Source organism: Arvicola amphibius, chromosome 1, assembly GCF_903992535.2.
Source record: "Arvicola amphibius chromosome 1, mArvAmp1.2, whole genome shotgun sequence".
Taxonomy (NCBI): domain Eukaryota; kingdom Metazoa; phylum Chordata; class Mammalia; order Rodentia; family Cricetidae; genus Arvicola; species Arvicola amphibius.
Window position 1 is genome coordinate 129,062,528 of NC_052047.1, and position 18,915 is coordinate 129,081,442.

At 54.0% G+C, this 18,915-nt stretch overlaps 3 protein-coding genes across 6 annotated transcripts; 2 read left to right on the forward strand and 1 right to left on the reverse strand.

Moving 5' to 3' along the window:
* Positions 1 to 2,020: 2,020 nt before the first annotated feature.
* On the forward strand, positions 2,021 to 5,902 carry Doc2a (double C2 domain alpha). The gene is made up of 10 exons (XM_038328652.1): positions 2,021 to 2,288; positions 2,657 to 2,736; positions 2,904 to 2,978; positions 3,098 to 3,207; positions 4,817 to 4,943; positions 5,022 to 5,081; positions 5,161 to 5,324; positions 5,409 to 5,490; positions 5,573 to 5,669; positions 5,757 to 5,902. Exons 1-10 carry the CDS (start codon positions 2,021 to 2,023, stop codon positions 5,900 to 5,902), a joined length of 1,209 nt encoding a protein of 402 aa, XP_038184580.1.
* On the reverse strand, positions 5,456 to 16,289 carry Ino80e (INO80 complex subunit E). 4 transcript variants are annotated; one of them, XM_038328735.1, is made up of 8 exons: positions 15,634 to 16,289; positions 15,405 to 15,475; positions 15,182 to 15,234; positions 11,494 to 11,572; positions 11,299 to 11,410; positions 10,837 to 10,953; positions 7,352 to 7,443; positions 6,704 to 6,839 (listed from the first exon to the last, which is right to left on the reverse strand). In XM_038328735.1, the coding sequence occupies exons 1-7, from the start codon at positions 15,712 to 15,714 to the stop codon at positions 7,372 to 7,374; spliced, it is 585 nt and encodes a 194-aa protein (XP_038184663.1). In that variant the 5' UTR covers positions 15,715 to 16,289; the 3' UTR covers positions 6,704 to 6,839; positions 7,352 to 7,371. The 4 variants fall into 4 exon arrangements, with proteins under 4 accessions (XP_038184646.1, XP_038184638.1, XP_038184655.1 ...); XM_038328718.1 differs by lacking the exon at positions 7,352 to 7,443 and having other exon boundaries at positions 5,456 to 6,839; positions 10,837 to 10,902; XM_038328710.1 differs by lacking the exon at positions 7,352 to 7,443 and having other exon boundaries at positions 5,456 to 6,839; positions 15,634 to 16,288.
* A 92-nt stretch (positions 16,290 to 16,381) lies between these two features.
* Hirip3 (HIRA interacting protein 3) lies at positions 16,382 to 18,799 on the forward strand. Its single transcript, XM_042054122.1, has 7 exons — positions 16,382 to 16,399; positions 16,466 to 16,645; positions 16,739 to 16,847; positions 17,093 to 17,940; positions 18,016 to 18,184; positions 18,264 to 18,362; positions 18,434 to 18,799. The coding sequence occupies exons 1-7, from the start codon at positions 16,382 to 16,384 to the stop codon at positions 18,595 to 18,597; spliced, it is 1,587 nt and encodes a 528-aa protein (XP_041910056.1). The 3' UTR covers positions 18,598 to 18,799.
* The last annotated feature ends 116 nt before the right edge of the window (positions 18,800 to 18,915 follow it).

Genomic DNA, 18,915 nt, shown 5'->3' on the forward strand with positions numbered 1-18,915 from the left:
ATAACATTTATAGGTAGCATTTACCATATTATCTTCTTTATTCGGTGCTGGGGATCAGCTGTTGGACGCCAAACACACCATATGTACCAGGGCCTCCAGCCCTCGGCTGTCTTCAAGGGTACAGTTAGTCAGTGTTAAGCTTTTTGGGCAGCAGAATTTCTGTTGAGTCCCAGTATTTAGTGAGGCTGACTTAATGTCAGGCCCAGTCTGGATCACTTGGGACTCGGAGATGAATCAGCCCATTTTCACTGCGACAATTCCAGGGCTGATGGGAGACAGGATGTCAACAGGCAGACACAACTGTCATCAGAGCTGAGCCTGGGGGAGAAGTGGAAGGAAGGTTGTGCTAGGGACAGGTGACTTGGAAAGACCTGGTAAGTGCAGTTCTCAGGAACAGAGGACCCAAAGGCCCAGAGAGCTAGAGCCGGAGGCGTCCTTTGAAAACGCAGGTTGCATGTTGCTGGCCTGAGGTGGGCAGGGAGTTCCCGGCTTGAAGGGCCTCTCCGAGGACTTGGTCTTTCCAGGAGGCAAGTTTAGGACACAGGAGGATCAAAGGTTAGGATTGAAGACTCCGGAGGTAGCACCAGTCTGTAACCGCAGTGAAGCAGGAGGTCAGGAGTTCAAGGCCAACCTGGTCTGCCTATCTAGACTCAGTCAAATAGTAAAAAAACGCCTACTGGGGTGAGGCGGGAAGCAGTGCGGTGCAGACTCTTCCTGACTGCAGGTTCAAGCCCTGAGGTCCTCCCCGCTTAAGGGACAGAACTGAAGATGGCAGAGGGTGGTAGGAGGTAAAGAGACCATGTCCTAGGGGCTGGTTTGGGTTACGAGAAGGAAGCAGGCGTGGGGAAACCAGTCTCCTTCGAAAGAGGTTTCCCCAGCGCAGCTGGAACGGCAGGCAGGTCCCTCCTTCCCTGGCGGGTCCCTAGGTCACTGCGGATCTCTAAGCCACGCCCACGGACACCGAGGGGTAGGACAGCTGCCCTCTTCCCTTCCCCCTCGGGTGCTTTGTGGGTTGGGGGTGTGCGTGAGAACCGGCGTCGCTATGGCAACTAGGCCGGGTGGTCGGGCCCTGGAGCCCTGGGAGCCAGAGAAGGCGAGAGGCGGGGCAGCGGGAGGCGCCAGGGCTGCGCGGCGGGGCGGGGGCCTGGGTCTCCCGGGAGGAGCTGGGGAACACCGGGCGCCTCTCGCGGAGGTGCACGCCAAGTTCTCGGGTGAGTGTGCACGCGTGTGAGCGGGCCCGAGGAGCACGGGCGGGTGTGAGCGCGAGCACACGTGTCGGGTGTGCACTCGCGTGCGCTCTGGGGCTCTTGCCTGGCCCTCTGCGCCCCGCGCCCCTCCCGGCCGTCCGCGGCAGCTCCCGCCACTCCCGCCCCGCGCAGCCTGTCGCTCGGTCCTCGCCCGCCACGCCGCAGTCGCCGCTGCCGCCCAGCCTGAGCCCGCGGGCCGCCCGTGCCGGGCACCTGTTGGAGGCCCAGGGACAGGTGCGGGGGCTGGGCCGGCCAGGGGAGCACGGGTGAGGGTGAGAGGAGGAAAAAAACGAGGCAGGGGGTTTCCCTCCTTGGTAGGGCGGTTGGCCCGGGTTAGGGACTAGGCAGGCAGGCTGGCAGAAGCTTGGGCTGAGCGAAGAGAAGCAGAGGTGGGTGACACCCTGGCCAGACCCGCGTCTGATGGAGAAGATGGCCAGAGCCTCAGAGCAGCAAAGGAGGGGGAGCTGTGGGGTCCCTGGAGGGTTTGAGGGGATGGGAACAGAGGGGGAGTCTAGAATGAGAGGAAAGTCCTGGAAAGGTGACAGAGGGACAATGTACAGGTGGTGGGCAGTGTTAAGGGGAGTCACGACCTGTCTGCCAGGACTGATCTGGCAACCCAGCCAGCCCCTTGTGAAGCCAGGCCTCTTGCCTGCCCACCAGCTAGCACAGATCACCTCTCCCTTAACATCCAGGGAGGGCAGTGAGGTTTCTCCAGACCCCAGCCAGCCACTCCAGCCCTGCACCCGTCTCCGTCTCCCAGCCAGAGGTGCTGCATGAGGGGCCGCAGGGGCGACCGCATGACCATCAACATCCAGGAGCACATGGCCATCAACGTGTGTCCTGGACCCATCAGGCCCATCCGTCAGATCTCGGACTACTTCCCTCGCAGGGGGCCAGGACCAGAGGCTGCTGGCAGCAGGGGCTGCGGGGATGCCCCAGCTCATTTGACCCCTCTGGCTCTGGCCCCCCCTGCGGCTCTCCTTGGGGCCACCACACCCGATGATGGAGCGGAGGTAGACAGCTACGACTCGGATGATACCAGTGAGTCTGGGGGCTCAGCGGGCTTGTGGGAGGGAGCAGCCTCCGTGTGTGTATGTGTGTGTGTGTCTGGAGGTGGGGGAGGAGGGGGGACAGTCCTGCCACCACAGCTGCAGTCTGGGTGCAGATTACAGCTTCAGCAAGGCTCAATATTCAATATTTCTGCTGAGACACTCCACCACCCACACAGTCAGTTGCGGCCGAGCCAGGGACCCAGACGCAGGCATGCACATGGCTGCTCAGCCTCTTGCACACACACACACTGGCAGGCCAGCAGAGATGTGGACACGGTCTTCTAGCCACTAGGTCTCACACTCTGGACTTGGACCAAAATACATTACCTTCTCGCTCTTCTCTTCCCTCGTCTGCAGCTGCCCTGGGCACTCTGGAATTCGACCTTCTCTACGATCAGGCTTCCTGCACTCTGCACTGTAGAATCCTCAGGGCCAAGGTGGGCGTCCCTCCTTCCTGGGCTGCTGCCCTAGGGTGGGGGCTGCATTTTCCCCCAACCAGAGCAGATTCCTGCATCTCTGGAACTGTACTCCGTGTGGATCCAGTCCTGCAGGAGGAGGGAGGAAGGCTTGGGAGTCTAAAGCCCCCTTTGCACGTATCCTGCAGGGCCTCAAGCCCATGGATTTCAATGGCCTGGCTGACCCCTATGTCAAACTGCACCTCCTGCCCGGAGCCTGCAAGGTATGTCTCCTTCCAGCATTGGCTTGACTTATGGGTCCCTCCCAGCCCCCACCTGCAGCCTTTGGAGCCCCAGGGTCCATGCGTCAGAGCCCTTTGTCCCTCCCCCCCCCATGCCCCAGGCCAATAAGCTAAAAACTAAGACCCAGAGGAACACACTGAACCCTGTGTGGAACGAGGAGCTGACGTACAGTGGAATCACGGATGATGACATCACACACAAGGTGCTCAGGTGAGGGCTTCTCCTCCAGGCCAGCACCTCTGGGATAGCTGTCATTGGAACCTGTGTTTGGTCAGTCTCCCCGGGTCCTGCTTGTTTTGCTGACACTCCGTGATAACCAGTGGCTGCCAAGCCCCCTCCGCAGCACCCCAAATGTTCCCACCGGTCCTCTAGCACAGGACTGTTGGCTTGGCAGCTGAAGACCTTATCAGAGGTGCCGGGGGCTGCATGTGCTCATGGCTTCCTCTGCCCACCTCAATCTCTCCTCTGAGGCTCAACCCCAATCCTGCCTTTGGAAAGGTTTCTCTGCGCTCCAAGACCCCTCCCCAGAGCCCTTGGCTTTAGTCAGACCTTCACACCTCAAGCTGCTACTTGCATTTTCTGAGGAGGGAAGTCTTCAGGTCAGGGAGCTTGCCCTGTCACCCTAGGTGTGAGGAGTACCTCAAAGAGGAGCGCATCAGCCGAGTGCAGGTCCGGGGAGACCTCATCCTTTATTCTTGGGTAACAGGGAGCCACAGAGGGTTTCTCACCATGGGAATTGCCCTAGGGTGGGGGCTGCATTTTCCCCCAACCAGAGCAGATTCCTGCATCTCTGGAACTGTACTCCGTGGGGATCCAGTCTTGCAGGAGGAGGGAGGAAGGCTTGGGAGTCTAAAGCCCCCTTTGCACGTATCCTGCAGGGTCTCAAGCCCATGGATTTCAATGGATTTGAAATTTCAAAGGGTTCTTCTACAGAGCCCACCTTGGATATCAGAGGCGGGCGAGACAAAGGCAGCAGCAGCAAAATTGGCCTCATGCTCCTCAGGGTAGACAAGGAAGCCTCAGGGTTGCAGAACGCGGCTTTGGTTTCAACAGGGTCAGCCCAGGCTGGTCTTGAACTCAGATCCCTCTGCCTCAGCCTTCTGAGTGCTAGGCTCGCAGTGTGCCACCATAGCCCATTATTAGGGAGCATTTTTGTTTGGTTTGATTTTTTTGAGACAGTGTTTCTCTGTGTAGCCTCGGCTGTCCTGGAACTCGCTCTGTAGAGCAGGCTGGCCTCAAACCCACAGAGATCCGCCTGCCTCTGCCTCTTGAGTGCTGGGATTAAAGGTGTGCACCGCCGCCACCACCCAGTTTAGGGAGCATTTCTTTGCTTTACCTCATGACAGTTTTAGGAGATGGGTATGCTCTATCCCCACTTTACAAATGGACAGTCAGGTGACCTGCCTAAGGTCACACAGCTAATGAGCAAGCAGGGCTGGAATTTCCACACACCTTCAAACTATAGCTACTCACCCCTTAAACCTGTACTGCTGTGTCTGGGACAAGCTGGCTCCCTGCTCCAGCAGGAAAGAGCAGGGCACCCAAGTCTGTCAGCAGTCCTTGGCTGTGTAAAGCAGCTAAACACCCACAGGGGACCACCACTGTGCCTGTGGCCATATCCCGTGGGTTCAGCTGGCACCTGTCCCCAGGTGGGGAATGGAGTTATGGAAGCTGTGAGGACTTCCTGTCCAGCTAGGTAATTCTTGATGGGTACAAGACAGCTCAGGACAGAGCTGGGAGTGGTCGTCCAAGGACCCCTTTCTCCCTCCGGAGCGGGGCTCAGATACCCAGGGGCCCTGACCCTGCAGTTCCCCGCCAGGATCTCTGTCTGTGACGAGGACAAGCTGAGCCACAATGAGTTTATCGGGGAGATCCGAGTGCCCCTCCGCCGCCTCAAGCCTTCACAGAAGAAGCATTTTAACATCTGCCTTGAGCGCCAGGTCCCGGTCCGTGTGGGGCTAACGGGTATGAGGGAGGGGACCTGGAGAGGTCAGCTTGCCAGAACCTTGTCTTTGCCCCCTCAGCTTCCTTCACCCTCTTCAATGTCTGCGGCACTGAGGGGCATTTCCTGTTACCTAAAGGAGGTGAGGCACATCCTGAGAACCTTGTCTGGGTGGGAAGTGGCAGAGGCCCTAGACTGACCTCTGCTTCCTTTTCTGGCAGCTAGAGCAGGCAGAGCAGGGACCTGGGCTGCTGGAAGAGCGTGGGCGCATCCTGCTGAGCCTCAGCTACAGCTCCAGGCGGCACGGGCTGCTGGTGGGCATTGTTCGCTGTGCTCACCTGGCTGCCATGGATGTTAACGGCTACTCTGACCCTTATGTGAAGACGTGAGCCCTTGCCCAAGCCTGACCCCAGCCTGACTGCTCTGGGGCTTAGCCTGTTCCCTAACGTCATGGTTCCCCTCTCCATAGGTACTTGAGACCAGATGTGGATAAGAAATCCAAGCATAAAACATGTGTAAAGAAGAAGACATTAAACCCAGAATTTAATGAGGTAAACATGACAAGTGAAGATGGGCTGGGGGTGGGGATGTGGTCAGAAGGCCTGACAAAAAGCACTGCCGCCTTGTTCTCAGGAGTTCTTCTATGAAATGGAACTCTCCACTCTGGCCACCAAGACCCTGGAAGTCACAGTCTGGGACTACGACATTGGCAAATCCAATGACTTCATTGGTGAGTGGAGGGGCCCACCAGGTGCCAAGGGAAGTGGGGCAGGAGAATGGGCACTGATTAGGTCTGCCTGCCTTGGCTGTTCTCTAGGTGGTGTGTCTCTGGGGCCAGGAGCCCGGGGAGAGGCGCAGAAACACTGGAGTGACTGTTTACATCAACCGGACACAGCCCTGGAGCGCTGGCACACCCTGACCAGCGAGCTGCCCCCAGCAGCAGGGGCTTTCCCTTTGGCCTGAGCAGACAGTAGCCGCCCAGCACAGGCCCTTGGGGCCGGGTCCAGTACCCAACCTTCGCACGAGTGTGTTGCACGTTTACATGGGGTGGGATGCCCCCTGCCCCACACTACCTGTCTTATTTTTGTGAGTCTCTGTGACCGTGGGTCTGTCTTCTTGTGAGGGACCATGGAGAGCTATTTCACATATGCAAACTTTCTCCTGCCTGACTTGCTGTTACCGCAAATATGCAACCCCCACGCACGGGGCCATGTGGGGTGTCCTGCCAGTGCTCCTACCCCACCCTGCTACTCCTCTTGGCCTCTCCAGGCTGCCCGGCCCCCTGCTGCACAGGGAGGAGGTCGGATTAGGGGAGATTAGAGGAGGACATTTCCAAAGGAGGAAAGAACAAGGAAAGAAAGAGCCAGCCCTTTAATACAGAGCCTTCTTTAAAAAGTCCCAGCCCTGTTCAGCTGCTCTTCTAAAGGGGCAGCCTCCACAGGGTCTCTGCTCCCTAAGATGTGGCATATCCTCTTGGCCACTCATTTAAATAACTGTCCCCTGAATGGGGCTGGGATGTGAGGACAGGGCCCCTGCCACCTTCCTCGGGGACATTTGTGCATGTTTACGCCTTTTCTGATTGTGTCAGTGGCCGAAGCATGGCAACTGGGCATCAATAAACATCTCTTGAAGAAGTGGTCTCGCGCATGTTGTGTGGGGCTCGGCGGGTCACGGGGCGCTACTCCGGGATGTCGATTACCAGGTCGTCGTCTCCGTCCAGGGCATCATCCCCGCTGCCTGTGTCGCTGAACATCTGCTGAGGGACGGTGCTCAGGATCGTGTGTGGGGGCATCTTGGGAGGAGGCAGGGGGGTCAGGGCTGCCCCAACACTGGCCCCAGAACCCCTGGCAGGGAAGGCCAGTGGCCCACCCACAGGACAGTCAGGGGGTCCTACAGCCATCTGCAGCAGGGGAGAAACACAAGGAGGACTTGTCAGATGCACTGGCACTAGGCAGCTGCACAAAGCCCACTGAAAGGCAGTTTGAGGGGTGAGGGCAGCCCCACCGCAGCCCCTCAGTCTCAAGCTGTGAAGTGCCTGGGTGAGGGGCAGTGATGGAGGCATGATGGGGATGGGGTGAGGGGAGTCTCATAGGGAGCCTGACAGAAAAGCTGGGCTCTTTCCTTGCTAGCAAAGCACCATGGTTGCTCTGTGCCAGCAGTTAAAGCCAGAATCAGGACTAGCTCAGAGTGCCTTCCTCCTGCCTCTGGGCACCTTGGGTATCACCTGCCACCATTGGTCAGCTTTCCCTCCTCCTCCTGTGGGATTCACTGTTTCATAGTGGGCATCACAGGCTACCTAAGTCAGAAGCCTAAGCAGTAGCTCTGTTCCCCAGCTTTTATGGCATTGTGGATGAGCCCCTCCTGGGGACCCCAGCAGTCACCGGCCTGGGTCAGGCCCTCCTCTCAGCTCACCTGGTCTAGGTACCAGCCTCCTAACTGGATTCCCTGCCTTCAGCCTCTCCCAGATCCAGCTCCTCCTCCACACTGCGGCCAGAGTGATCACTCTAGAACACAAACCTGAGCATGTCACTCCTCTGCCTGAGGGCCCTGCTACCCTCAGGAGGGTCAGCGCATGTGCCTAACAGGCTGACCCTGCTCCATCTGTCCTCTGAGCTGGGGCCTCTGCTCTGCCCCGCCCTGCCAGGTCCTCACACATCCTCCTTCAGGAGAGCTCTCTGCATGTTGTGACAGCTCACATGTCGTGGGCACAAACTGAACACCTACCATGCCCAGGTAACTTCTATCAATAATCTCTACTTTATAGGACCGTCCTGGAAAAGAGGTGTGGAAAGGGAAGTTAAAGGGACAGAATGCTAGTCCTCACTGGGCAGGCCCAAGGTGCCCCTGGGACTGGGGTAGCAAACGACATCTATGTGTGGTCTCCCCATGGCCTCCTGATGGCTTCCAGACCCTTACCTGGCTGTGGGGTCATGTGACGGTGCTAGAGTAGGCAAGGCCTCAGGAAACATGGATGCAGGCAGGAGGGCCAGCTCTGGGAAGAACCGGGACCCCTGTGGTGATCTGAATGAGAATGCCCCCCCCCAGGCTCTAATGTTTGAATACTTGATCCCCAGCTGTTGAAATTTTATAGAATTAAGAAGTTGGCCTTGTTGGAGGAGGTGTGTCATTGGAGGTGAGGTTTGACTTTTCAAAAGCCCTCACTGTGCTCAGCTCAGATGCTCCATTCTCCATCTCTCCCTCCCCCTGCCCCCTGCCCAGCATTATGGACTCTACAGGTCGCCTTGGACATGGTGTCATAGCAATAGGAAAGTAACCAAGACAACCCCCATGTGCCAGAGATGACGTGCATAATGAGGACCAGGCCTCTGTTGGTGTCCTCTGCCTCACCACCTTGCTCCCCAGGAGCTACCCTAACCAGTATTTCCTCAGTATGACCAGGAGCAGTTAGTGTGGCTCTATGGGCTGCCAGGGCCCAGGCGCTGGCTAGGCTATGTTCTCCACCCTCACTCACTTAGACTGAATCACAGTTGAGTGGCACCCCCATGCCACCTCAGCTGGAACTACGCTAATCTAACTGACCCCATGCTCCAGCATTAGCCCTTCCCGGATCCTCCCATGCCCCCACCTAAAGCAGTTGACTCTAGTCTTTCCCTGTCAACCCAGACTAAACACCCAAACCTCTTTCCTACCCTACGTTGCTGAGCTGTTTTCTCCCACCTGTCCTGAAGGCCAGAAGTAAAACCTCTCAGGAAAGGCCAGTGTGTATTATTGCCCCACCGTTTCCTCCAGTACCAGAGATCAAACTTAGGGCCTTGAAAATGCCAGGCAAGAACTGCTACTGAGTCACATGCCTAGTCCCCTGAGTTCATACTTAACCCCCAGGAACTAGAGGTACAGGAGGTTGTGAGCTGAATGGTGTGAACTACTGAACCTGGGTCCCCTGGAAGAGCAGCAAACAATCTTTTTTTTTTTTTTTGGTTTTTTGAGACAGAGTTTCTCTGAGGCTTTGGAGCCTGTCCTGGAACTAGCTCTTGTAGACCAGGCTGGCCTTGAACTCACAGAGATCCGTCTGCCTCCGCCTCCCGAGTGCTGGGATTAAAGGCGTGCACCACCACCGCCCGGCCAGCAAACAATCTTAACTGCTGAGTCATTCTCTAAGCCTACAATTTATCCTTCTATGGTTTTTCCTGCCTGCCCATCCCCTTTCTCTCTGAGGCTATAGCCCTGGCTGGCCTAGAATTCACTATGTAGAACAGGATATTAGACTCATAGAGTCTGCCTCTGCCTCCCAAGAGTTGGGATTAAAGGTGCACACCACTAGGCCAAGCAGAATTCCCACTCTTAGCCACTAATAAATACAACCTCTGGTTCTGCTTGTGGTTCGAGAGCTGGTTAGCCTGGTCCAGTGATGGCCACTCCCACCTTCCTTCATCTTTGGCTCAGTTCTCATCACTCCTGGGGCTTCATGGTCGGCCTTCCCTTCACCAGCCATGTAGCCCTACAGAGACTCAGCCCACACAGGCCACCGTCTAGTTAGCACTTCAGACGCCTTCTCAACAGGCTAAAATCAGCTCCTCCATCATCCTCATCCCAGAAAAACTGCCCCCTACTTCTTCACTGCTCAGGGAAGAGAGCCTAGAACCCTTCTGGGCTCCCTTCTCCCTCTCACAGTTAATCTGGGTCTCTGAGGAAACCCTGCAGCCCGTCTTTGACATGGAGCCATTGAGCTCTTCTGGGTCTCTTGAAGGCCCTTCCTTCCTACCATCCTGACTACTCCAGGCTTATCTCCACACAGCCATGTTGTCCATGTGTCTACAATGCAAGCGGAACTACATCCTGCCCTGCTTACCCTGCCCAAGTGGCTCTCACTCTTGTCTCTCTTTCACCTCAGGGGCCTATGTACTTCCCTCAGGCACCAGGTCTCTGACCACCTGCCCAACCTCCCTGCCCCCCCCTTCTTTTTCTTGTTTGAAATACAACTTCATTATGTAGCCTTGGCTGGCCTGGAACCCACTTTACAGACCAGGCTGGACTTGAACACACAGGGATTCATCTGCCTCTGCCTCCCAGGTGGCTGGGCCGAAAGGCATGTACCAGCACGCTGTGTTCCCCCTTGTCTTTCAACAAGCACACTCATGGCGTGTTTCCTGTATCCACTCAGCAGCACCCTAGATAATCTACCTTCAAAGTCCTGCCACTGTCCTCATTTTCTCTGCTGGGGCCAATCCACCTTATTTACCTTCTGCCCATTCTGCAGACAGAGCAGGAGCTTGGTACAGGGTTACAGGGTCTGGCTCCCTGTTTGTCACGAGCGGCAGCACTGCAGAGAGGCTCTCGGCACAGGAGGCGCTCCATGGCCACCTGCTCATTTCCCTGTTTCATTGCTCTGAGCCTAGGACCCCTGTCAAAGTCACACTGCTCTGAACTCGGGGAGCCAGGACTCTACACACCACAGTCCCGCCCCAGCTCCATCAGGACTGTGTACAAACATGTCTCATTCCAGCCATGCTGCAGGCAGGGCTTGGTCAGAGAGCCTGGCTGTGAGGCAGAACCTCAAGCAGCCTAACTTGGGAGCTCCTCTGCTCTGTCCTTCAGGGTTGAGCCTTGAACGAGTCTTAGCATTTCAAACCAATCTTTCAAATTTTGGATATCAGGCTGGGGATACAGCCCAGCTGGTACAGTGTGTGCCTAACACGCATGAAGCACTGGGCTCAACTCAGTACTGTGTGAACCAGATGTGGTACACAGGCCTGTAATCCTAGCGCCTGGAACGTGGAGGCAGGAGGACCAACAGTTCAAAGTCATCAACTACCTACAAGAGGCCCTTTCTCAAACAAAACACCCAAAGTCTCTGTGCACGCCCTCTAGTCTTAAGCTTCCTTCAGGTGGATATCCTGCCTTTGTGGCCCCTCCCTATAGTCCCCACATCAGGGTACCTTGAGTTTCCGGGGTAGGCGGGGCCGTTTCTCCAGCTTGGGCCTCAGGGGGCTGGGCTCAGGCAGCTGCAGGGCCAGGTAGTCAGAAGGGAATGGGGGGTAAGGGGGAGAAGCCAGCTGAGGTGGGAGTAGGAAGATGGAGATGGGAAATGGAGTAGGTAAAGGCGAGGGGTGAAGGGCAGAAATGTACACAGGAGAATGGAAAAACAAGAGATGCTGATGAGTGTGGCTCCCAGGCTCCTGAGAACAGAGGGGAGGGACAGCAGCAGGACTGTGTCCTGGGTCTGCCCCTAGTCCTACCCAGGAGAGATGTAGGCAGCCTGACTCACACCCTCCACATGTGGACACATCCTGAGTTGGGAAGCCTCGCCCTGAGACCTAGCCCCTTTGCCCAAATGATGCCCACTGTTTTCCCAGGCACGGTAGTGCATGCACTACTTCCTGGTCTTGATCCCAACTCACCGAACTCAGGTATGGGGACGGGGCCCCAGAAGTCTGCAGTGGAAATCCTGTTGAAGTAGGCAAGGAGAGGCTGGAAGGGGACGGGGCACCGCCCATCGGAGGGCTTCTCTTCCTGGAGAAGGGATAGGGAGAAGGGTCAGAGGCAAAAGCCCAGATCCCCAACCCCTGCCCTGGACAATTACTGCTCCTTCTTACCTCTTGGGGGCTGGTGTGTCAGACAACTTGGGCGTCCCCTCGGTCTCACTGTTATCTGAAGAGGCAGTGGCATCTGAATCTGTGGGGAGGGCTGGTCAGTGGGGCTGTGACCCCGAGAATACAGAGTGCTAGGGAAGAAGCCTTCCCAGCTGGCACATGTGCAGCATTTGATTCTGAGTCCCTCGGCTCTCACACCTGTTTCCTACTTAGAACCTCCATGGCACATTTGCCAACACACACCACGTACAGCCTCCTAGACACTCTCCTGGTCTTTTAAGCTCAGAAGGGGAAGGCAAGCACATGACCTCTGCCTTCCAGATGGCCTCACCGAGCTCAGAAGGTATGAATGGGCCTGAATGCAGGTCTGAGCCTCTGTGACCATCTTAGGCCACCCTTTCACATGCTCTAAGGAACTTTCAGCTTTATTTGGAGACACGTTAAAACACCCCTCAAGCCGGGGTGGGGGGGCGCACATCTTTAATATCAGCACCTAGAAGACAGAGGCAGCGGATTATATTAGGAAGGCAATAGCAGGAAGATCTGAGTTCAAGACCAGCATGGTCTACAAAGTGAGTTCGAGGACAGTCAGAGCTGCTACACAGAGAAACCCTGTCTCGAAAAGAAAAGAAATGTCCAACCAAAAACAACAACAAACACCCCTCAAAACTATATTTTCTTTCTCTGCTCCACATTGCAACTGCCACAAGTTCAGGCCACCAACATGTCCCCCCCCCCAGCCATCTCACTGCCCCTACTGTTCAACACAGTTTAATAACTCTGTCCACGTTCTGTCGTGCTTCTTATGTCTGTCTTCAGTCTACCTTACGGAAGACGAAATAAGGATCAAGTGCAGGACCTCCTGCATTGGGCTAATTTACTTCAGAACTGCAATCCTGGCCTCCACAATGGCAGGCCCTCATTCTTCCAGGAGATCTATTTCCTAGCTCAGTCTTCTTCCTAGAAAGCTCGCCTTTCACTTACCGATCATTGTACGTGATATATGTTATTTCCTACTCAAATTCTTAATTTATATGTGAGACAGTTTCAGTATATGTGTATCCCTGGCTGGCCTCGAACTCAGAGATCTTCCTGCTATTGCCTCCCTAATATAATATTCTCACTTAGATGTTTGCGTGTGAGTGTATGTATGTGCACCAGGTTCATGCCCAAGCCTGAGGGAGTCAGAAGGTGGCATTCAACTTCCTGGAATAGAGTGAGGTGGCTGTTAGCTGCCATGCAGGTGCCGGGGACTGAACCCAGGTCCTTTCCAAGAGCAGGAGGTGCTCTAAACTACAGGGCCATCTCTTTAGTTCTCTGGTTGCAATTTAAAGTTAATTGTTAAAAAATAATCAAGTTGGGCTGTGCGCTGGTGGTGGCACACACCTTTAATCTTAGCATTTGAGAAGCAGAGGCACGCGGATCTCTGAGTTTGAGGCCAGTCTGGTCTACAGAGGCAGTTCCAGGACAGCCAGGGCTACAAAGAGCAAGACTGTCTTGGAAAAAGACCAACCTGTTTCTGTGCCTTGGTGCACACCAACCTGGCCTCCTCTCATCAGTTTTCACCCAGAAAGCTCAAGCCGCGTCTTCACAGGTATAACTGATCCTAATTCCTAAACCCTTCTTAACTGTTCTCTCTCATCCGCATACAGTTCAGACATCACGATTGTATGATTTACAAGCTGGAATGTCTCTAACACTTTGCTGGATGTTGCTCTCTGTAATCCCAGTCGGTCTGAACTCAATGTGTAGATGAGGCTAGCTTTCAAAGTGGGTACTCTCCTGGCTCAGCCTCCTGAGTGCTAAAATTACAGACATGTTCCACCATGACCAACTGGCTTTCATTTATTTGATTTTATTAGTATTATTATGATGATGATGATGAGACAGAATCTTACTTTGTAGCTCAAGCTGGCTTGGAACTTAGCCCCATCCTCCTGCGTCATCCTCACAGCGCTGGATTATAAGTATAAGGCACCATTCCCAGGTAGCTACCGCATTTGTAACTTTTCACTTCTATTTGTTTAGAGATGGGCATTATGTAGCTGAGGCTGGCCTTGAACTTCTGCTCCTCCTGCCTCTACCTCCTAAGAAGGGCTGGGATTAAAGGCCAAGATACAGTGTCTTGCTTTTTACTCCCCACCCCTTTTTTTAACATGCTTTTATTATGTAACTAGGTTGCTTTTTTTTAAATATAAAAAAATTATATTTACTTATTTGTGTGTATAGGAGCACATGTATGTAGGGGTCAGAGAACAACCTAAGAGCCATTCTCTCCTACATCGTGGGTGCTGGGGACTGAACTCAAGTGTCTTTGCTCAGTGAGTCATATCAAAAGAAGCTGGGTGAGGGCTGGAGAAAAGGCTCAGTAGCTAAGAGCACTGGCTTCTTTTCCAGAGAAACTGGGATCAATTCCAAGTCCTCACTGATCACAACCATTTATAACTCGTTTTTTTTTTTTTTTTTTTTTGGTTTTTCGAGACAGGGTTTCTCTGTGGCTTTAGAGCCTGTCCTGGAACTAGCTCTTGTAGACCAGGCTGGTCTCGAACTCACAGAGATCCGCCTGCCTCTGCCTCCCGAGTGCTGGGATTAAAGGCGTGCGCCACCATCGCCCGGCTATAACTCGTTTTTTAAGAGATCTGGTGCCCTCTTCTGGCCTCCACAGGGACTGCATATACATGGGATACATAAATGCAGGCAAAACACCCATACACATAAAACATCTTTGAAAAAACAGAAGAACTGGGGGGCGGGGTGATGTGTGTGTGGAGGAGGTGGAGGAGGTAGTGGTGTCTGAGTGGTGGGGGCATGGGTGATGTGTCTGGTGGTAGTGGAGGTGGCACAAGCATAAAATCCACACTGGGGAGGAAAAGAGGACTGTGAGTTTGGGACCAACAAAAGCTACAAACGAAAAACACACTTAAAAAAATGTCAAAAATAATGTTATGAAACTATATAAAATTCAATGTTCACAAATAAAGTTCTAATAAAGCAGCCATGCTGGCTATGGCCAGTTTCACATGAGCTATGAAGTTTTTTTCAGAGACAATATTTTACAAAACTAAAAATATTTTCTTGATCCTTTGCAAAGGAAATTTATCAACTCCTGTTATACTATAATTATTACCCTTTAATCCTGCTTTACTTTTCATCAAACTCTCATTATCAGTGCATGCCTTTAATTCCAGCACCCAGGAGGCAGAGGCAGGTGGGGCTCTATGAGTTCGAGGCCAGCCTGGTCTACAGAGTGAGTTTGAGGACAGCCAGAGCTACACAGAGAAAAGAAAGGAAAAAAAAGAGAAAAGGGAGAAAGGAAGGAATGAAGGAAGGAGAGAGAGAGAGGAAAGGAGAGAAAAAAAGGAGGAAGGCAGGCAGCAGCAGAAGGTAAGCAATAAGACTTAAGAACTATTTGAGGGTCAGGTGGTAGCACACGCCTTTAATCCCCGAACTCAGGAGGCTGAGGCAGGCAGATCTCTGTGAGTTTAAGGCTGGTCTACAAGAGCTAGTTGCAAGATAAGCTCCGAAGCTACAGAGAAATCTTTTCTCGAAAAAAAAAAAAAATACAAAAAACGACCAAAACTATTGAAGGGATTGCACCAGCTTCCACATCCTAAGAGGACGGACCCAGGCACAATTTGTTTAAAGCGCCAGGATCTCATGTCTTCCTGCAAATGTTCATGACTTTGCTCACCGGAAGAATCTTCATCCACATTCTCATACTGCAGAAGTCGATCTAGAAGGAAACTGGGAGAAGTGGAAAAGAGAAGAATTATTCTCATATATCTATCTAGTTCCTCCTAAAAGGCCCACTGGATCCTCCTAGGAGGGCATGCATTTGTGGTCCTATTTCAGGATGGAGCCAGGAGGAGGATTCCCTAGGCGTAGCATCGCTCTTGTCTCTCAAGAAGCCTTACCTCTTGTCCCGGGAAACCTTCAGCAATTTCCTCTGTGCCTTCCTGAGCTCCTCCTGGAAGCACTCGTGTTCCTGTATCGGACAGGGCAGGTGCTGAGCCAAGAGCAATCCGTAAAATGCCCAGAACCCCAAAACATCTCTCCCTACCTACCCCCTTTACCACATGGGTAAACTGAGGTCCTCTCAGCGCTAGGCCTCCCACTCCACAACCTCCTCACACCAGCACTCACGTAAATGAGAAACTTAAGCTTCCGCTTCAGGTTTCTGTATTTCTTTTTGTAGTCCACTTCGCCGTCCGCTGGTCCGTTCATGACCCGCCCGGGAGTATCGCCCCAGTGTGGAGTCCCGCTACCCAGAGCCAAATCGGTCCGGCCTCTTACACTTCCACTTCCGGAGACTTGGCAACGCCGTACGAAGCGGACTACAACTCCCGGCGTGCCCCGCGCGCAGGGCGCGTAATCACACCGCCGGGCTTCCAGGGGAAGACCTGGAAGCTACGCCGCTTCCAAAGGCTTCGCGGTGCGCTGAGGTCACAGAGGAGCCTGACGCTGAAGGGCGGTTGATTCTAAACTGACTTGAGATTTGGAGCCATAAAAGATAACCAGAAATGCACTGTGTTGGCGAGGATACCCTTTTCCTTTTGCCTTTCGAAACAACAGAGACCAGACTTGGTGATCCTGACCACAGAGCAGCGTGAAGAGTTGATTACGTTACAGCCAGAGATTTCCGGCGGCGAATCGGCTTCTAATGAGAATTTTAATAAGTAGTTTTTGCAAAGAGCAGAAACCTCGAGACCCACCAACTGCTTAGGGAAAGCAAGATCTGGCAAAGTTCTCCATCCCAGCGCGGCACAGCGGAGGCCCAACGGTCCCGCCCCTCACGAAGCGGCGTCACTGCGCGTGCGCAAACTGCCGTCAAACGCTCTGAAGGCGTCCCGGAAGAAAAAAGGCGGGAGCTACCAATTCCCGGTGGCGCAAAATGGCGCCGGGAGATGAGGTGATGGAATTCACGCGCAGCTTCTTACGAGGTTCCCCTGACCTCAGGTGCATAGGGTATTAAGAGTCTGGATTGGAAAGGGCAGGAGTCAGACTGGGACTCTTTCTTCACACGTGTCTTGGTGCCACGGTTACGCACGCCATCGTGCGACAGCAATTTCTGACGCACGTGGGCCGGGATCACCTTGAACCTGAGGAGAAGCAGGCGTTGAAGCGGCTGGTGGAGGAGGAGCTACTGAAGATGCAGGTGTGGGCGTGAGCCTGGGCCAGGAGAGACAGGGTTTGTTGCTGAGGGGTTGGGACAACCTTGGTTCGGTTTGCCCTCATGCTGCACCCACAGGCAGATGCTGGTACCAGGGAAGGAAAGCTAAACTTTATCAAAGTGAAGAGGTCTCCTGCTCCCGGCAGTCACCCAGAGGCAAAAAGGTTCTGCTTCAATTCAGAATCAGGTTAGTACCTTCTCCCCTGCATTTATCTGTGTGACTACAGCATCATTGGTTTATTGACAAGGCAGGGTGCATGTATTACATTGCACGGCAGTAAATGAGGGTCAGGGAGGCAGGGACCAGGTGGAAGCACACACAGCTATGGTGCTCCCTGCTGTCCTTCACTCCTAACCAGAGTAGAGCTAAAGGTACCCTATCCTAAATGTAAGGAGCAGGAGGAACCTACTAGCCCTGTCCCCATGTTCCAGACTCCAGCTCCACACCATCCAGTCCAGACTGCTCAGGGCGTCCAACAAAGAACAGCACAACCAAGGAGAAGTCATGTTCGAGGAGAGCCGTAAAGAAAGCAGTTGAGAGCACAGATGAAGAACAGCAAACAGACCTGGTGGCCAAGATGGGATTAGAGAGCAGTGAGGAGGAGGATGGGGAAAAAGAGCAGAAGGCTGGGGCTAAAAAGAAAGCTGGGACCAAGAACAAGCAAGCACCAAGCAAGGCTTCAGCCACTGAGCGGCAGGTTAGGGAAGAAAGTGGAAGCAGTGAAGAAGCAGCTATGCAGGGCAGAGCAGAGATGGGGGAAAGCACAGGTGCTAAACGCCACAAGGAAAGTGACGACAGTGACGAGGAGACCCTAGCCAAGAAGAAAGAGCACAGGGAACCCAGACAGCGGAGCAACCAAGGGAAGAGAATGAGCTCTAAGCAGAAAAGCCGGGCTGGGAGGGGAACTAGAGGTGTGGGAGACAGTGAGGAAGAGAAGGGAAAGGGGGCAGTAAGTAGTGGGGACAGCAGTGGGGAGAAAGGGGAGGAAAACAGGAGCAAGGCCAGGTCCCAGACTGAGAGCAGAAGGCAGAGTGCCAGCAGCGAGGACGGTGAGAGCAGCACGCAGGAGCCAGCAGCTGCTCAGGACACTACAGAGACAGGCACGCGAGACAGCAGTAATGGGGAGAGTGATGTGGAGAGGGAAGGGAGTGACTCCCAGGCAGGAGAGAGCACCAAAGAGGAGAGGAAGAACCGCTCCTCCAAGAAGAGCTCCAAGAAAGGCAAGGCACGAAGTTCCTCTTCCTCATCAGACTCAAGTCCAGAACCCACAAGCCAGAAGGTGAGACGGCATACCAGGTGGGTGGCCTCCACCAGGGGAAAGGCTGGGCCTTCAGCTGCCAAATTCCTTTACTAGGCTAGGTCTCGGCGCTGTGGAGAGGACCATCCAGCTGTGGTGAGACTAAAGCGTTATATCCGGGCTTGTGGTGCCCGTCGGAACTACAAGAAGCTCCTGGGGTCCTGTCGCTCCCACAAGGAGCGCCTTAGTGTCCTCAGGGCTGAGCTGGAAGCGCTGGGCATGAAGGGTGAGACTGGATGTGCCCAAGAGCTGCAGGAGGGCGTGGGCACTGGGGAAGAGAAGCTCATGAGCCACTTCCGCTCCAGGCAATCCTTCCTTGGAGAAGTGTCGGGCCCTGAAGGAGCAGCGAGAAGAGGCAGCTGAGGTGGCTTCCTTGGATGTTGCCAATATCATCAGCAGTTCGGGTAAGTAATTTTCTCTTTAGGAAAGGAAGAGGCTGGGGTCAGATAATTAATTTTCTTCCCCCACTTCCCAGGCCGACCACGAAGAAGTAATGCCTGGAACCCTTCAGGGGAAGGAATCGCCCCAGGGGAGCTTTATCGCCGAACCCTGGATTCAGAAGAGGAGCGACCACGCCAAGCACCTCCAGACTGGTCCCATATGCGGGGCATCATTAGCAGTGATGGTGAGAGTAGCTGAACTCCATGCTCCAGCATGAACCCTGTCCTGCTGTACAGAGAGCCGATGGCACTGAAGCAGTCTTTTAAAAAGATACTATAGCCCCAAGGACCTAAGTTGTTGGCACAGTATTCAATTTTATGTTCTCTAAGGTTTGGGGGTTTGGGGGTTTCTGTTTTTAGAGTCAATAAAGTAATGTTTGTAATTACTTCACCTGAACTAAGACCCCAACTCTCATGCCCCATCCTTTGGGATATAGCCCTTGCTACTAGCTAATAGTCTCTTATAGATTCCCAGTTGCCCCCTGGCCTGCCAGGCTGTATCGGAGGATACAGTTCT

Excerpts from the sequence above, each read along its gene's own strand:
- Doc2a (XM_038328652.1), top strand. The coding sequence starts at position 2,021 with ATGAGGGGCCGCAGGGGCGACCGCATGACCATCAACATCCAGGAGCAC. Across the intron at positions 3,208-4,816 it reads ATCACACACAAGGTGCTCAG|GATCTCTGTCTGTGACGAGG; the intron begins GTGAGGGCTTCT and ends GTTCCCCGCCAG. Across the intron at positions 5,325-5,408 it reads TCTGACCCTTATGTGAAGAC|GTACTTGAGACCAGATGTGG; the intron begins GTGAGCCCTTGC and ends CCCTCTCCATAG.
- Ino80e (XM_038328710.1), bottom strand. The coding sequence starts at position 15,714 with ATGAACGGACCAGCGGACGGCGAAGTGGACTACAAAAAGAAATACAGA. Across the intron at positions 15,476-15,633 it reads AGCTTAAGTTTCTCATTTAC|GAACACGAGTGCTTCCAGGA; the intron begins GTGAGTGCTGGT and ends TGTCCGATACAG. Across the intron at positions 10,954-11,298 it reads CGTCCCCATACCTGAGTTCG|CTGGCTTCTCCCCCTTACCC; the intron begins GTGAGTTGGGAT and ends CTCCCACCTCAG.
- Hirip3 (XM_042054122.1), top strand. Across the intron at positions 16,848-17,092 it reads CTGCTTCAATTCAGAATCAG|ACTCCAGCTCCACACCATCC; the intron begins GTTAGTACCTTC and ends CCCATGTTCCAG. Across the intron at positions 18,185-18,263 it reads GGAAGCGCTGGGCATGAAGG|GCAATCCTTCCTTGGAGAAG; the intron begins GTGAGACTGGAT and ends CTTCCGCTCCAG.